General features: G+C 48.9%; 1 protein-coding gene across 1 annotated transcript in view; it reads right to left on the bottom strand.

The window, feature by feature from the left end:
• The window catches only part of GRIK4 (glutamate ionotropic receptor kainate type subunit 4), a 901,771-nt gene that overhangs the window by 327,878 nt on the left and 557,443 nt on the right, over positions 1–16,450 (bottom strand). The window contains 1 exon segment of the mRNA XM_060251811.1: positions 857–1,021. Coding sequence (XP_060107794.1) covers positions 857–1,021 — 165 coding nt within the window.

The following is a 16,450-nucleotide window of genomic DNA, read 5'->3' as shown; positions in this document are numbered from 1 at the left end:
ATCCAACAGACCCAAATCTAGAAAAAAACAAAACCCTGCATACCCCTAAGCCATTCTGTTTATTGCTGGTCATTCTGTTTACTAGCAACGGTCTTCCAGATGCTTTAGAATGCTTTGCAAGCCTTTCATGACAGCAACGGCAACCCCCTGCTGCTGCACTTGGCTGTCGATTGTATTCTGCCTCTGAATATGGAGATGGCCTCTTGGCTATCAGAGCCAGCAGCGACTGATAAGCCCAACTTTCATGAACTTATCAAATCTTTTTTCCGTTTTCTTTTTAAAGCCAGCCACGCTAGCGGCCGCTACAGCATCTTGTGGCAATAAGTTCCAAAGGATAATGATGCATTCTAGCCCATGGACTTGACATGTTGGTGGAACATGTCCAGCTTGTCATGCCAAGCGCTCGTATTGAAAGGAACCACAGTCTGCACCTGGAAGTCATGTTGACCTCTGGTGATGGACCCCTATTGGGGGCCTGGAGGATATTCAGGGAGGTGGCTGAATAAAGCCTGCCCCTGCCTCCCAACTGGGTGTTTCAAGGACGGTTTTCCATCCAAGTACTAACCACAGCTGACCCTGCTTAGCTTCTGAGATCTGATGAGATCATGCTTGTCTGGGCTATCTGCTAATTAGCAGATGCAAGAAGCTGTGATTCTAGAGAAGTCAGTCAACCTTTCTTAAGCAAGGTACAGCCAATGTGGAGAGAGAGAGAGAGGTGTGACTTGACGGTGAGGGGGCATAGGGCCAGAGAGTGCCCAGACATGAGGGCTTCCAGAAGAGAAAATATTAGGAGGTGGACTTCAGAAACTCTACATTGTGGGGGTCTCCCCATCCAGTCCCTAGAGATTGCACGTACTGGTCTCGGCGGTCTCATACTCGCTGTCTCTCAGGAGCTCGAAGATGTCCACCTCCACTTTGGCTTTTCCCACCCGCTCTGGAGCTCGGTTGATCCGGTTCTTGGCCAGCGTGATGGACAGCCTTTCCCCTCTGCTGCACTCCATCGGGTCGTCCAAAATGGCAGCTGCAGGAAGGGGGGAGAGGGAGAGAGAAACAGAGTTGAAATGCAAAGGAACGAGAAACTTCTTAGCAGGTTTCAAGCTGAGCAGGCCGGCAGATTTCACTCTCAAAGTGACTTGCGGCGGCTGTTGAATGTTGACTTCCAAAGCAGTGCATGAAGTCCATCTGCCCACCCCAGCCTTGTGCACTGCAGCAAGCCAGAAAGCAAGGCTGAGTTTTGTGGCTTGTAGAAAAAAAATAGGGGAAGGAAAGGGTTTTTTAAAAAAAAACAGCCGAAATTTAACATTAATCTCAATATTCGCTTATGTGCCAGGAAGGAATCCGCAGCCTCGTTTGTCAAGCCTTGTTAATAAAAGATGCTGCTCTTGACTATTCAATTTTAGACAGAGCAAAGGGACAGGAAGGGCTTTCTCGGTGCATGAATTATTCTATTTGGTTATGCACGAAAGATCCCTGCTACTTCTGACACCAATTAGAGATGTGTGGACTTTGTGCCACAACGGGGTGAGGGGAGCTGGAAGCTGTGTCCCCTCGAAGCTGAGTTAGTGTGTGAGCTAGCTCACAGTTTTTTAGCCTCCGGCTCACACATTTTTGTTTTAGCTCAGGAAAAAGGGCCCCAGAGCAAAACTAATTTAGGCAGTAGCTCACCACTTTAATCAGGGCTGGAATTCTAGCAGGAGCTCCTTTGCATATTAGGCCACATCCCTCTGATGTAGCCAATCCTCCAAGAGCTTATGAGACTCTTTTTTGTAAGCTCTTGGGAGGATTGGCTACATCAGGGGTGTGTGGCCTAATATGCAAAGGAGCGCCTGCTAGAATTCTACCCCAGACTTTAATGCCAGTAGTTCACAAAATAGAATTTTTGCTCACAAGATTCCACAGCTTAGAGAGAATATTGGCTGTAAGTTCTCCTTCCTAGGTCCACGTTTCTCTAGCTGCTAGTGGCTGAGCTTCGGTTAGAGTTGCCAGTCTCCAGGTGGGGCCTGGAGATCTGGAGTGACAATGCACCTCCAGACAGCAGAGATCTCTCCCCCCGGAGAAAATGGCTGCTTTGAAAGGTATACTCCACTGAGGACCCTCCTGTCTCCAAACACCACCTTCTCTAGGCTCCTAGCCAGTATGGTCAATTTCTAACCATACTGGATAGAAGCGATTACAAGCATACTGGATAGAAGCAAAAGTTAGCAGCAGTGTTTGAATTGTATAAAAACTTTGCCTAAGCTCGGAGAAGCAAAATGCGAAATGTGAGATGAGAGTACTACTGCGTTGCGTATCATTTCTTGTGCAGAAGAAATTCTTTGGATCATGGAACTCTGTGGACAACTTCACCATTGGAATTACTACCTGCACTCATCTGTTAAGGAATTCTGGACATTAATTTGTTTCTAAGTGACTTTGGGTGTGGGGGGTAGACGTTCCTTATGTATTTTTCTTGTAAACAATTGTTGTGTGAAATAATCCTTTAATATTTGTAGTAGTTTAGTGTTTGTTTTTTTTGCTTTGGGAGGCTGGTTTTCGCGGAGGGTTCCTGTTCCCTTTTTACCTGCCTCACCTGGGGATTGCCAACCCTAGCCCTGTCCCAGGTAGGCTTCCCAATCCCCAGGTCTCAGAGGGGGATCCCCCAGTTTTACAGGCTTCCCCCCTCCCCCAGCCAGCTGGCCTGCGGGGGAAGCCCCGCCCCCAGAGCCATCATGCACCTCTATGAACGATTCCCATAGGGAATGATGGGGAATTGAACCGCGGGTATCAGGGACTCTGGGGGGGGCTGTTTTTTGAGATAGAGGCACCAAATTTTCAGTATAGCATCTAGTGCCTCTCCCCAAAATACCTCCCAAGTTTCAAAAAGATTGGACCAGGGGGTCCAATTCTATGAGCCCCAAAAGAAGGTGCCCCTATCCTTCAATATTTCCTATGGAAGTAAGGCATTTAAAAATTTGCGCAGTCCCTTTAAATGTGATGGCCAGAACTCTATTGAAGTTCAATTATGCTTGTCACACCCTTGCTCTCGGCCCCGCCCCCAATGTCTCCTGGCTCCACCCCCAAAGTCCCCAGATATTTCTTAAATTGGACTTGGCAATCCTAGTCCCAGGCATGGGCTGCCCATTTCTTAGGCCTGCAGTGGCCTCAGTATTGTGGGGGTCCCCCAGGTCATCCGTCTATCAGTACTTGCCCCAGTGGCTCTCACGGGCAATCTGCCCCGGAGGGGTGTCGTATAGCGGGTGGAACCTTGGGGATGGTGCTCTGAACATCCCCCCCCCCCCCCGGTGAGCATCGGACATCTCCTGATTGCAACTCCAGCCTTTCTTAAACAGCATCAGCTTGGGGGGAAACTAGGGTTGCCAATTCCCAGGTGGGGGCAGGGGATCCCCCGGTTTGGAGGCCCTCCCCCTGCTTCAGGGTCATCAGAAAACGGGGGGGTGGGGAGGGGGAGGGAAATATCTGCCGGGCACTCATTCCCTATGGAGATCAATTCCCATAGGGAATAATGGAGAATTGATCAGCGGGTATCTGGGGGTCTGGGGGGGCTATTTTTTGAGGTAGAGGCAGCAAATTTGCAGCATAGCATCTGATGCCTCTTCTCAAAAGAATCTCCAAGTTTCAAAAGGATTGGACTGCGGGGTCCAATTCTATGAGCTTCCAAAGAAGGTGCCCCTATCCTTCATTATTTCCTAGGAGGGAAGGCCTGTGGTCCCTTTAAATGTGATGGCCAGAACTCCCTTTGGAGTTCAACTGTGCTTGTCACAGCCTTGCTCCTGGCTCCATCCCCAAAGTCTCCTGGCTCCACCCCCAAAGTCCCCAGATATTTCTTGAATTGGACTTGGCAACCCTAGGAGAAACGCTGCCTCGAAAACAACCAGAGCTCCACATGGCAGCATAAACTAAGAGGGTGCCTATCGGGTGGCATTTCTTCCCCGCACAGACCTCCCATTAAATTTAACAGCATCTGCGTGGATGAGCAAAGAGGCGGCTAGATAAATGAGGCTGATAATGCTCACCGGGCTTCCCAAAGCGCTACCCCATGCGCATCCCTCCCCCTATGAGCTTGGATCCAACATCACAGAAGGCCGGCTGGGCCACCCGCATGCCAACCAAGCGTTTTAAGCAGAAGCGGAGCAAGGATTCACAGCTATACGCCGGCTTCTAATGAGGAACACTCAAACCCATCCTGACATCAAGAAACGCAATCGCTGGGTGTGTCGCCCACTTGTGGGGGGTGGGGAAGGAACGGAAGAAACATGACAGCACTGTCATGTCTTCTGAGCTGGGGGGAATACAGGAAGCTGTCTTATGCGGAATCAGACAATCCAGGCCTTTTTTTTAAAAGCAGGAACTCCTTTGCATATTAGGCCACACCCCACTGATGTAGCCAATCCTCCTGGAGTTTACAGGGCTTTTCGTACAGGGCCTACTGCAAGCTCCAGGAAGATTGGCTACATCAGGGGTGTGTGACCTCATATGCAAAGAAGTTCCTGCTACAAAAAAAAAAATCCCTGAGACAATCAGCCTATCAATCAGCCAGTTTGGTGTAGTGGTTAAGCGCGTGGACTCTTATCTGGGAGAATCGGGTTTGATTCCCCACTCCTCCACTTGCAGCTGCTGGAATGGCCTTGGGTCAGCCATGGCTCTTGTAGGAGTTGTCCTTGAAAGAGCAGTTGCTATAAGAGCTTTCTTAGCCCCACCTACCTCACAGGGTGTCTGTTATGGGGGGGAGGTAAAGGAGATTGTGACCGCTCTGAGATTCAGAGTACAGGGCGGGATATGAATCCACCATCATCATTGTCAGAATTGTCTCTACTCAGACAGGCAACAGCTCTCCAAGGTCTCAGGCTGAGGTCTTTCGCTTCACCTACTGCCTGAGCCTTTTAATTGGAGATGCTGGGGACTGAATCTGGGACCTTCTGCATGCCAAGCAGATGCTCTACCGCTGAGCCACTGCCCCACGTTTGAGCTGTCTTATATTGAATCAGACCACTGGTCCATCAAGTTCAGGACTGTCCACTCAGACTGGCCGTGGCTCTCCAGGGTCTCAGACTGAGGTCTTTCCCATCACCTACCGCCTGGTTCTTTTAATGGGAGATGGTGGGGATTGAACCGGGGACCTTCTGCATGCCAAGCAGAGGCTCTTCCACTGAGCCATGGCTCCTCCTCCTGGCTCTCCAGGGTCTCAGGCTGAGGTCTTTCACGCCACCTACTACCTGATGCTATTAATGGGGAGTGCCAGGGATTGACCTGGGACCTTCTGCATGAACACATATTCACGTCATCAACTGCCAAGCGGATGCTCTGCCACTGAGCCGTGGCCCCTACCAGGAACTCCTTTGCATATTAGGCCACACGCCCCTGATGTAGCCAATCCTCCGAGAGCTTGACAGCACGTAGCACCCCTCAGCCACACAATCACGGGAGAAAGAAACAAACCTCTGTCCTCCAGCCAACCCCTAACCCAGCTTTCATTTCCCTTAATCAGTAATGCTTGCTTTAGATCCTGTAAGAAGAGCCCCGTAAGCTCTTGGAGGATTGGCTACATAAGAAGGGTGTGACCTAATATGTAAAGGAGTTCCTGCTTACAAAAAACGCCCTGGCCCCGCCCCTACAAACATGAGCTGAGGACACTACTGGGGAGGAGGACTGCAGTTAAACCACCCCGGGAGGAAATTCCAGGGGAACAGTTCTAACAGAATTTGGAAGTATTTCAAAAAATTGTAAAACCACAAATAGACAACTAAGGGACAGTGGACACAGGAAGAACATTGATTCCTTTGACATGTAGGGTTGGAGGAAAGTTTTACAGATCCCGCGGACTGCCAAATAATTGGGTCCCATATGAAATCCAGCCTGACTTCTTCTTAGAAGCTAAAATGACTGCACTGAGGCTCTCGTACTTTGGTCCCATCATGAGAAGACAGGAGGTGGTGGCGGCTGCCACAGGAGGTGGCGGCGGCTACAAGCACAGCCAGCTTTAAGAGGGGATTGGATAAAAATATGGAGCAGAGGTCCATCAGTGGCTATTAGCCACACTATATATATATGTGTGTGTGTGTGTGTGTGTGTGTGTGTATACACATATATTGGCCACAGTGTGACCCAGAATGTTGGACTGCATGGGCCATTGGCCTGATCCAACAGGGCTTCTCTTATGTTCTTATGTGACACAGAGTTTTGGACTGGATGGGCCACTGGCCTGATCCAACATGGCTTCTCTTATGTTCTTATGTGACACAGAGTGTTGGACTGCATGGGCCATTGGCCTGATCCAACATGGCTTCTCTTATGTTCTTATGTGACACAGAGTGTTGGACTGCATGGGCCATTGGCCTGATCCAACATGGCTTCTCTTATGTTCTTATGTGACACAGAGTGTTGGACTGGATGGGCCATTGGCCTGATCCAACAGGGCTTCTCTTATGTTCTTATGTGACACAGAGTGTTGGACTGGATGGGCCATTGGCCTGATCCAACATGGCTTCTCTTATGTTCTTATGTGACACAGAGTGTTGGACTGGATGGGCCTTTGGCCTGATCCAACATGGCTTCTCTTATGTTCTTATGTGACACAGAGTGTCGGACTGGATGGGCCACTGGCCTGATCCAACATGGCTTCTCTTATGTTCTTATGTGACACAGAGTGTCGGACTGGATGGGCCATTGGCCTGATCCAACAGGGCTTCTCTTATGTTCTTATGTGACACAGAGTGTCGGACTGGATGGGCCACTGGCCTGATCCAACATGGCTTCTCTTATGTTCTTATGTGACACAGAGTGTTGGACTGGATGGGCCATTGGCCTGATCCAACAGGGCTTCTCTTATGTTCTTATGTGACACAGAGTGTCGGACTGGATGGGCCACTGGCCTGATCCAACATGGCTTCTCTTATGTTCTTATGTGACACAGAGTGTTGGACTGGATGGGCCTTTGGCCTGATCCAGCATGGCTTCTCTTACCGGGTCCAGTACAAAGTGCTGGTCATTACCTTTAAAGCCCTATATGGCCGAGGACCCGCCTACCTGAGGGACCGTCTCTCCCCATATGAACCCCAGAGGGCAGTGAGGTCAGCCGGAAAAAATAAAATGACTATCCCTGGGCCGAAAGAGATCAAGCTACAGAACACTCGAGCACGGGCCTTTTCAACCACGGCCCCCGCCCTATGGAATCAGCTTCCTGAGGAGGTGCGGACCCTGCGGAACCTTGATCAGTTCCGCAGGGCCTGCAAGACTACCCTCTTTAAACGAGCATATATTGACTGCTGAATTGTTGCTAATTAAGGATCCGCCAACACGGTCCTGTCTAAGGACCTATGTCAACATGGAACTAATCAAACTGGCAGAACTAGCGTCAGAATGCCACCATTGCTGCCAGATTAACTTAAATTATATGAATTTTTAAATACATCAACTGGTTTTTAAATGATGTCAAATTTAAAGTTTTATTGTTAAATTTAAAGTTTTTATATTTACTATTGTATTTGTATGAGATGTTGTTAGCCGCCCTGAGCCTGCCTAGGCGGGGAGGGCGGGATACAAATAAAATTTTACTTACTTACTTACTCTTATGACAAGGCTCACTGGAAAAGACAATAATGTTAGGAAAAGCTGAAGGAAGTAGGAAATAGGGTTGCCAGGTCTGGGTTGGAAAATACCAGGAGACTTTAAGGGTGGACCCGGAAGGGGGCGGGGTTTGGGGAGGGGAGGAGCCTCAGCAGGATACAAAGCCACGGAGCCCACCTCTCAAAGCAGCCGTTTTCTCCAGGGGAGCTGACCTCAGCCAGCTGGAGATCAGTTGTTAAAATTGGGTGATCTCCAGGTCCCACCTGGAGGCTGGCAATCATAGCTAGGTAAAAAGAAGTCCCAGCGTGCCGTGGATGGACTCAATCGAGGAAGCCCCAGCCTTCAGTCTGCAAGACCTGAGCAGGGCTGTTAAGGAAAGGATGTTTTGGAAGTCACAGATTCGAAGAAGACGATGAAGAAGAAGAACTGCAGATTTATACCCGCCCTTCTTTCTGAATCAGAGACTCAGAGCGGCTCACAATCTCCTTTATCTTCTTCCCCCCACAACAGACGCCCTGTGAGGTGGGTGGGGCTGAGAGAGCTTTCACAGAAGCTGCCCTTTCAAGGACAACTCTTGCAAGAGCCAGGGGTCGTTTTGTAGAAAAAATATGTGGCGGAGCTCATCCAGGGATTGTTATGCAGCTGCACCTACTATTCAATGGACAAGGAGGTGGAGCGCTCAGAAGTTCCACTACACCAAACCGGCTCTCATAGGGTTGCCCTAAACTGAAAGCGACTTGACGGTACGTAGCACCCCCCACCCACACGATCACGGGAGGAAAGAAACAAACCTCTGTCCTCCAGGCAACCCTAACTCAGCTCTCCTTTCCCTTAATCAGTATTGCCTGCTTTAGATACAGAAAGGCCCAGGTCCCGTTCCTGGTATCGCTGATGCTAGGAGCTCACAGCTCAGGAGCCAGGAAAAGCTTTTCTCTGCCCGAGACCTCAGAGCGCTGCCGTCAATCAAGGCAAATAATGCTACCCTTGGCAAGTTAATCTCTGAGTCAGCATAAGGCAGCTTTGTATAGTCAGTTTGCGGGCTCTTGGATGGATGGAGAAGGGGAAAGACTGAAGGGAAGTTTTGGAAAGGATGCTGCAAGGTTGCCCATTATTTTAGCCAGACAGCGTTTCAGAGGGAGGAGACAGGCTAGGATAAGAGACCCAGAAGATGCTGAAGCTTCTCTGTCCTTCTCTCTCCCTTCCCCTCCTTCTGTTTTTTTTAAGGCCTCCCAAGAAATCTTCTTGGCCTGGTGACAGGTCATGCCCGGAATGAATGTCGAAGGGGAGAGAACATTGCAGTTGCCTGTTAGATGCTTCATCAATCAGGAGATTAAATTCTGGGCACAGAAAAGCTCGTGCTTTCTCCTGGCTAACAGGCGCTCTCTATAACTGCACTATAAGTTACTGGGGCCAAGTCTGTAAATGCAGGAGAGTGAGGCTGTAGCTCCTGGAGGGGGTGGGACTGGGTTGCCAGCCTCCAGGTGGGACCTGGAGATCTCCTGGAATTACAACTGATCTCCAGACACCAGATATCACTTCTCCTGGAGAGAATGGCTTGCTTTTGGGAGGTGGATTCTACGACACTGTGCCCTGCTGAGGTCCCTCCCCTCCCCAAACCCCACTCTCTCCAGACTCCACCACCCAAATCTCCAGGTATTTCCCAACCCAATGTTAGCAGCCCTGCTATTCCTCTATGCACCAATCTGTCTTCAAACGGAGAACCAGCACAACTGGGCAGCTGGTTGAGCTGTAATTGTCTCCCTGATGGGTTAGTTTTCTACTTGCAGGCAGGTGGTGTGTAGAAGAACATTCAAAAGCATAATTCAGTCCCCTCCCCCCCCCACATGCATACAATCTGATGTGGTACAGTCCACTCTACCACCAACTGCTGTATTTGTAAGTCAGGCTCCACAAGCTTGTATGGCATTCGTTCTGTCTGCAGACTAAGAGAAGCAGCACAGTTAGGGTTGCCAATCTCCTGGTGGGGCCTGGTGATCTCCTCGAATTACCGCTGATTTCCAGATGGCAGAGATCAGTTCCCCTGGAGGAAATGGTTGCTTGGGAGGGTGGATTCTGGGGCACAGACCCTGGTGCCTCCCAGGCTCAGCCCTAAATCTCTAGGAATTTCTCCAACCTGGAGATGAACCAAGAAGTTATTTAAAGAGCTTTATCCCACTTTTCTCCCAAAAGGAGAATTAATTAAGGCACACATAAAATAACAAATTCAAACAAACATACAGTATATTCCAAACTTAGAACAAGCTGTTTTTACAGAGGTTATTGCGCTATTTACTATCTGTTGTTTGAATGTTTATTTATCCAATTTGTATACTGACAGATTCCCCGCTAGGCTTGTTCCGGCGTCGGAGGTCTTCCGTCAGATTTTGCACAAGCTGCCACGGGGCGGCGACTTGCCTCGCCTCTTTCCCACGGCAAGCGAGAGCCTCTGAAAACCGGTTTCTGCAGCGCTTGCCATGCAAAAGAGGCGGGCCAAGTCGCAGCCCTGCAGCAGCTTGTGCGAAATCAGATGGAAGCATCAGGGTGCCGGAACAAGCCTAGTGTGGAAACAGTTTTTACCTGCCTTGGGTGCCAAGTTTCTCAGAAGAAAGGCAGGTCCCTACATTAGGCTTGCCAACCCCCAGGTGGGTAGCAGGGGAGCCCCTAAGGGTTCTGTGATTAAACCAGCCTCCAATATAACCAACAAATATAACCAACAAATTCATTGAAATTTATAAAGGAAACATAAACAACCACTTAAAGCAGTGAATTGTACATAAGGTGAAATCATACAGTATGCTCAGTCCTTTATAAGGACAAAATAAGGTGAAGCATTATAATATGCACAGTCTTTCTTGGGACTAATAGGCCTCCAAATGGTTTCTGCCAAGAACTGGCAAAGTAGAGTCTTCTTCACAAGTCAAACTGCTGTAGAAAAAAAGCCAACAGTAGCAGACAGCTACGAAGGCGGCGCCTCTCTGCCTCCGTTTCTCTGAAGCTTCCGCAGGCTTAATGCAAAAGGTTACAAAGTTGATAATGGAAATCAATCTTTCAAATGCAATGAAAGTCCTCACTCAATGCACAGCAGCCAAGAAGGTCAGAGCGCCTGCTCCGGCTGCAACGCCACTGAGGATGTTCTCCGCAGCCGAGAACGAAACGACTGGAAGAAAAACTTTCTCCAGTAGAACACGGCACTTGAGCCCGAAAGATTCTACAAACCCTAATGATGATGCCAGCCGTGAAAACCTGAAATCTTTGATAACAATGAAAGTTATGTTTATAGTAAGGTGCTCCAGCGACCATTGCCAAGTTTCTCAGAAGAAAGGCAGGTCCCTAAATTAGGGTTGCCAATCCCCAGGTGGGGGCAGGGGATCCCCCGGTTTGGAGGCCCTCCCCCCGCTTCAGGGTCATCAGAAAGCGGGAGGGAGGGAGGGAAACGTCTGCTGGGCATTATATCCTATGGAGACCGATTCCTGTAGGATATAATGGAGAATTGATCTGTGGATATCTGCGGCTCTGGGGAGGCTGTGTTTTGAGATAGAGGCACCAAATTCAGCATACCATCTAGTGCCTCTTCCCAAAATACCCTCCAGGTTTCAAAAAGATCGGACCGGGGGTCCAGTTCTATGAACCTCAAAAGAAGGTGCCCCTATCCTTCATTATTTCCAATGGAGGAAAAACGTTTAAAAGGTGTGTGGTCCCTTTAAATGTGATCTCTAGAACTCCCTTTGGAGTTCAATTATGCTTGTCACAACCTTTCTCCCCCAAAGTCCCCTGGCTCCAGCCCCAAAGTCCCCAGATATTTCTTGGACTTGGGAACCTTCCCCTAAATATTATTTTAAAAATAAGAACATAAGAGAAGCCATGTTGGATCAGGCCAATGGCCCATCCAGTCCAACACTCTGTGTCACATAAGAACAGAAGAGAAGCCATGCTGGATCAGGCCAATGGCCCATCCAGTCCAACACTCTGTGTCACACAGTGGCCAGATATACACACACAAACACATACACACACACTCTGTGGCTAATAGCCACTGATGGACCTCTTCTCCATATTTTTATCTAACCCCCTCTTGAAGCTGGCTATGCTTGTAGCCACCACCACCTCCTGTGGCAGTGAATTCCACATGTTAATCACCCTTTGGGTGAAGAAGTACTTCCTTCTCTCCATTTTAACCCGACTGCTCAGCAATTTCATCGAATGCCCACGAGTTCTTGTATTGTGAGAAAGGGAGAAAAGTACTTCTTTCTCTACTTTCTCCATCCCATGCAAAAACTTGTAAACCTCTATCATGTCACCCCGCAGCAAAGCAAAGTATGGTTGTGCCCCTTTTGCGCTTCAACACATATTTATGATTTCTAAATCTCACGATATAGATGGACACAATCCAAGAAGCCAACAGCCCTCAGTTTGCAAGACATGAGTGACGCTGTTAATGGCAGGACATTTCGTTGGTCATTAATTCATAAGGTCACTATAAATCGGAAGCCACCTGACGGTGCTTCGCACACACACAGATCTCATTGTTTCACCAGATGGAATCTACACACGCATGCAAGGTCTGCTTAGATCGGGTAATATTTCTGGACCTTCCCACAGCCCTCAACAGCTGTCGTTTTCCAAAGCACAAAGTGCGGCGCTGAAAATTAAGTGCATCGATTTCATATTTTTATTTTCTCTGCATTCAGGGTTGGCGGATGCAGGGCAGCTCACCCTTCGGCAACTGCAAGCATGAAACCAACCGACCGACACAGAAAGAGCTTCTGCCTCTCTTTTTTTACGTCCCTTCGAACACAGCACTTTGCATGTGAGCGAGCGACCCCAAGCATTCACTTGCCAGTCGCCGGCTGTGTGCTAATCTGGAGGAAGCCGGGCGCTCATGCTGACTGAACTGTACGTCACAAAGCTCTTTGCTAACTCAAATGCCATTAAAGCATCATAACCAGGGGGGGTTTTTTATAGCAGGAACTCCTTTGCATATTAGGCCACACACCCCTGATGCAGCCAATCCTCCAAGAGCTTACAGTCTAATATGCAAAGGAGTTCCTGCTACAAAAAAAGCCCTGATCATAACCAAACCTGAACACAAATGAATTGTAGCAGCAATAGTATCAGGGTAACAAACTGATTAGATACCTCAAGTGAAACATCTCTTAGACAACAACATAAAAGATGGTTTCAGAGGGCAGTTATGTTAGTCTCCAGTAGAAACACTAGATTCGAGTCCGGGAAGGCCTTAGAGATCAACCAGATTTTTGGTGGATAAACTTTCAAGAATCAAAGCTGGAGCTTTGATTCTCAAAAGATTAGAATCCCCCAAATCTGGTTGGTCTCAAAGGTCCTCCTGGACTCGAATCTAACTCGGTTAAAAGACAACAAGCGTATAAGGATGCTGCTTTGAGTTTTGAACTGTTGGTGCTACGACCGAGAAGGCCCTGCTTCACATCCTCATCTGTTGCACTTCTGACAAGCAGAAAGCCTAGAGCAGGGACGGCCAAACTGTGGTTTGGGAGCCACGTGCGGGCTCTTTCACACATATTGTGTGGGTCATGGAGCTCCCACTGGTCCATTGAATGACTTGGAAAAGGCATTTGTGTCTTTAAATCACTTATCCAAGCCAAGCCAGCCAGCAGCTTGGAGAATGCATTTAAATTTGCTTTCTTTCCATCTCTCCCTCCCCCATCTATTTTCCTTCCTTCCTCCCTCCCTCCCACATCTGATGTTCACATCTTGTGGCTCTCAAACATCTGACTTTACTCTATATGGCTCTTATCTTAAGCAAGTTTGGCCACCCCAAGACCAGAACAACATTCTCTGGCGTATCTCTGAAGACATGGAGGAATATATAACCGATAGGGCTTCTTCAGCTACAGGGACATCTATGCTTTCTAGTGATGAAGATACAAGTGAGAACTGCCCCTCTGATTCCCATTTCTGACTTTCTCAACTGATGGGCAGGGTGGCAGACATACAGGATTCATTCAGGTGTGTGTGTGGTTTTTTTAATGAGTGTTCCACTATGACCAAAGCCAGCAATGGGGAAATGCGAAATGGCTCCCCCTTGCACAGATGCCTTGGCAAGCATCCTCCGTCGTGGAGGCAACTCTGACTTTCCCGCTCCACTTACACACAAGCACTGTCATTGAGTGCAAAGCACGAGCAGTTAATCTTTAGCTTATTATACAACTGAGAGTGGATGAGCGGGCCAGTAAGACCAGGAACGCAGCTCTGAGAGTTTGGAAAAGTCTGCAAGCGTGGAGGCCACAGTTAATAAAGATGGAGAGTGGTGAGGGCAGGGCTTTTCTTTAATAGGCAGGAGCTCCTTTGCATATTAGGCCACACCCCCTGATGTAGCCAATTCTCCAAGAGTTTACAGTAAGCCCTGTACGAAGAGCCCTGTAAGCTCCTGGAGGATTGGCTACATCAGAGGGGTGTGGCCTAATATGCAAAGGAGCTCTTGCTAGAATTCCATCCCTGGGCCACACACCCCTGATGTAGCCAATCCTCCAAGAGCTTACAGTAGGCCCTGTAAGAAGAGCCTTGTAAGCTCCTGGAGGACTGGCTACATCAGAGGGGTGTGGCCTAATATGCAAAGGAGTTCCTGCTATAAAAAAAACAAGTCCTGGGTGCGGGTGGAAGCAGGCCGAGAAGACTGATGTCTTCTTTTGAAAAACAGTGGAAAGACCGACATCAACAGGTGAAGCTTTTCTGGCATAGAGATAAAGTGGTGAGAAAGGTTGGATTTTTGCCTGTTAAAGGGCACAGTGACTCTGTTGATGAAGAAGAATCATAGACTCATAAGGTTGAAGGGACCTCCAGGGTCATCTAGTCCAGCCCCCTGCACAATGCAGGAAACCCACAAACACCACCCCCTAAATTCACAGGATCTTCATTGCTGTCAGATGGCCATCTAGCCTCTGTTTCAAAACCTCCAAGGAAGGAGAGCCCACCACCTCCCAAGGAAGCCTGTTCCACTGAGGAACCGCTCTAAACTCACAAACACTTCCCCCTAAATTCACAGGATCCTCATTGCTGTCAGATGGCCATCTAGCCTCTGTTTAAAAACCTCCAAGGAAGGAGAGCCCACCACCTCCCGAGGAAGCCTGTTCCACTGAGGAACCGCTCTAAACTCACAAACACTTCCCCCTAAATTCACAGGATCCTCATTGCTGTCAGATGGCCATCTAGCCTCTGTTTAAAAACCTCCAAGGAAGGAGAGCCCACCACCTCCCGAGGAAGCCTGTTCCACTGAGGAACCGCTCTAAACTCACAAACACTTCCCCCTAAATTCACAGGATCCTCATTGCTGTCAGATGGCCATTTAACCTCTGTTTAAAAACCTCCAAGGAAGGAGAGCCCACCACCTCCCGAGGAAGCCTGTTCCACTGAGGAACCGCTCTAAACTCACAAACACTTCCCCCTAAATTCACAGGATCCTCATTGCTGTCAGATGGCCATCTAGCCTCTGTTTAAAAACCTCCAAGGAAGGAGAGCCCACCACCTCCCGAGGAAGCCTGTTCCACTGAGGAACCGCTCTAAACTCACAAACACTTCCCCCTAAATTCACAGGATCTTCATTGCTGTCAGATGGCCATCTAGCCTCTGTTTCAAAACCTCCAAGGAAGGAGAGCCCACCACCTCCCGAGGAAGCCTCTTCCACTGAGGAATCGCTCTAACGGTCAAGAAGTTCTTCCTAATGTTGAGCTCTTTTGATTTAATTTCAACCCATTGGTTCTGGTCCAATGGGTTGAAGAAGAAGAAGAGGAGAAGGAGGAGATTGGATTTACACTCCCCCCCCCTCATTTGAAGAGTTAGAGCCGCTCGCATTCTCCTTCCCTTCCTCTCCCCACAATAGGAACCCTGTGAGGTAAGTGGGGCCGAGAGAGCTCTGAGACAACTGCTCTTGAGTGAACAGCTCTAAGAGAACTGTGACAGAGCCAAGGTTACCCAGCAGGCTTCATGTGGAAGAGGGGGAACCAAACCCAGTCTACTCTTAACCACTACACCAAACTGGCTCCTTAAATGACCGCCCTACACTAGGATTGCCCCATCTCTCCCCCCCACACACTTTGCTCCTGTCCCTTTGACAACAGCTATGCCTTGATAAACTTCCAAAAAGATGCTGTTCCTAGCATGGAAGTGAAGAGGTAAGGAAAGGTTATGTACTTAAATCTGCTGGTTTTAAAGGGGGAAGAGCAGGACCAATAGGAAAAGGTGACAACCTTCCCCTGCCTTTATTTCACAAATGAACAGTTGCTGAAGATGCTGGCTAGCTAGGGTGACCAACTGGACTGGGGAACTCCTGGATAGAAAGATTTCAATAAAATAAAAAAATAAACAAGAGGCTGTATGGGTTACTTAGGCCTCCAGGTGGGACCTGGGGATCTCCTGGAATTGCAATTCATCTCCAGACTACAGAAATCCGCTCCTCTAAGAAAAACAGATGCACTGGAGGATGGACTCTATGGCGTTGTATCATGCCCTGGTAGGGTTGCCAAGTCCCTCCGCCGCTGTGGCAGGGGACTTGTTCCTCACGTGCGCATAGTGCACGTGGCACGATGATGTCACCTGGAAGTGATGTCCTCACGCTGGGGATGTCACACCGGGGACACTCTAGGACTCTCAATAAAACTCTATGGTACCATAGAGTTTTACCGCGGTTCCTAGAGTATCAGACTGGAAACGCTCTAGGATTCATGGCGCTAGGATTCACGGTACCACAGAGTTTTTAGGGCGCATCCGAGAGCATCCCTGGCGTGACGTCCCCACTCCCCAGGGCAATGACATCACTTCTGGGGTGATGTCGTCATGCTGGGGATGGCATGTGCTGATGGGGCTCTTCAGGGGCAGGGATCCCCCAAGCGGCCTGCTCCTTGCTGGCAGGTTG

The sequence above is a fragment of the Heteronotia binoei genome, chromosome 12, assembly GCF_032191835.1.
Source record: "Heteronotia binoei isolate CCM8104 ecotype False Entrance Well chromosome 12, APGP_CSIRO_Hbin_v1, whole genome shotgun sequence".
Taxonomy (NCBI): Eukaryota; Metazoa; Chordata; class Lepidosauria; order Squamata; family Gekkonidae; genus Heteronotia; species Heteronotia binoei.
The sequence above is the reverse complement of the archived record's forward strand: the minus strand, read 5'-3'. Positions and strand labels throughout refer to the sequence as shown.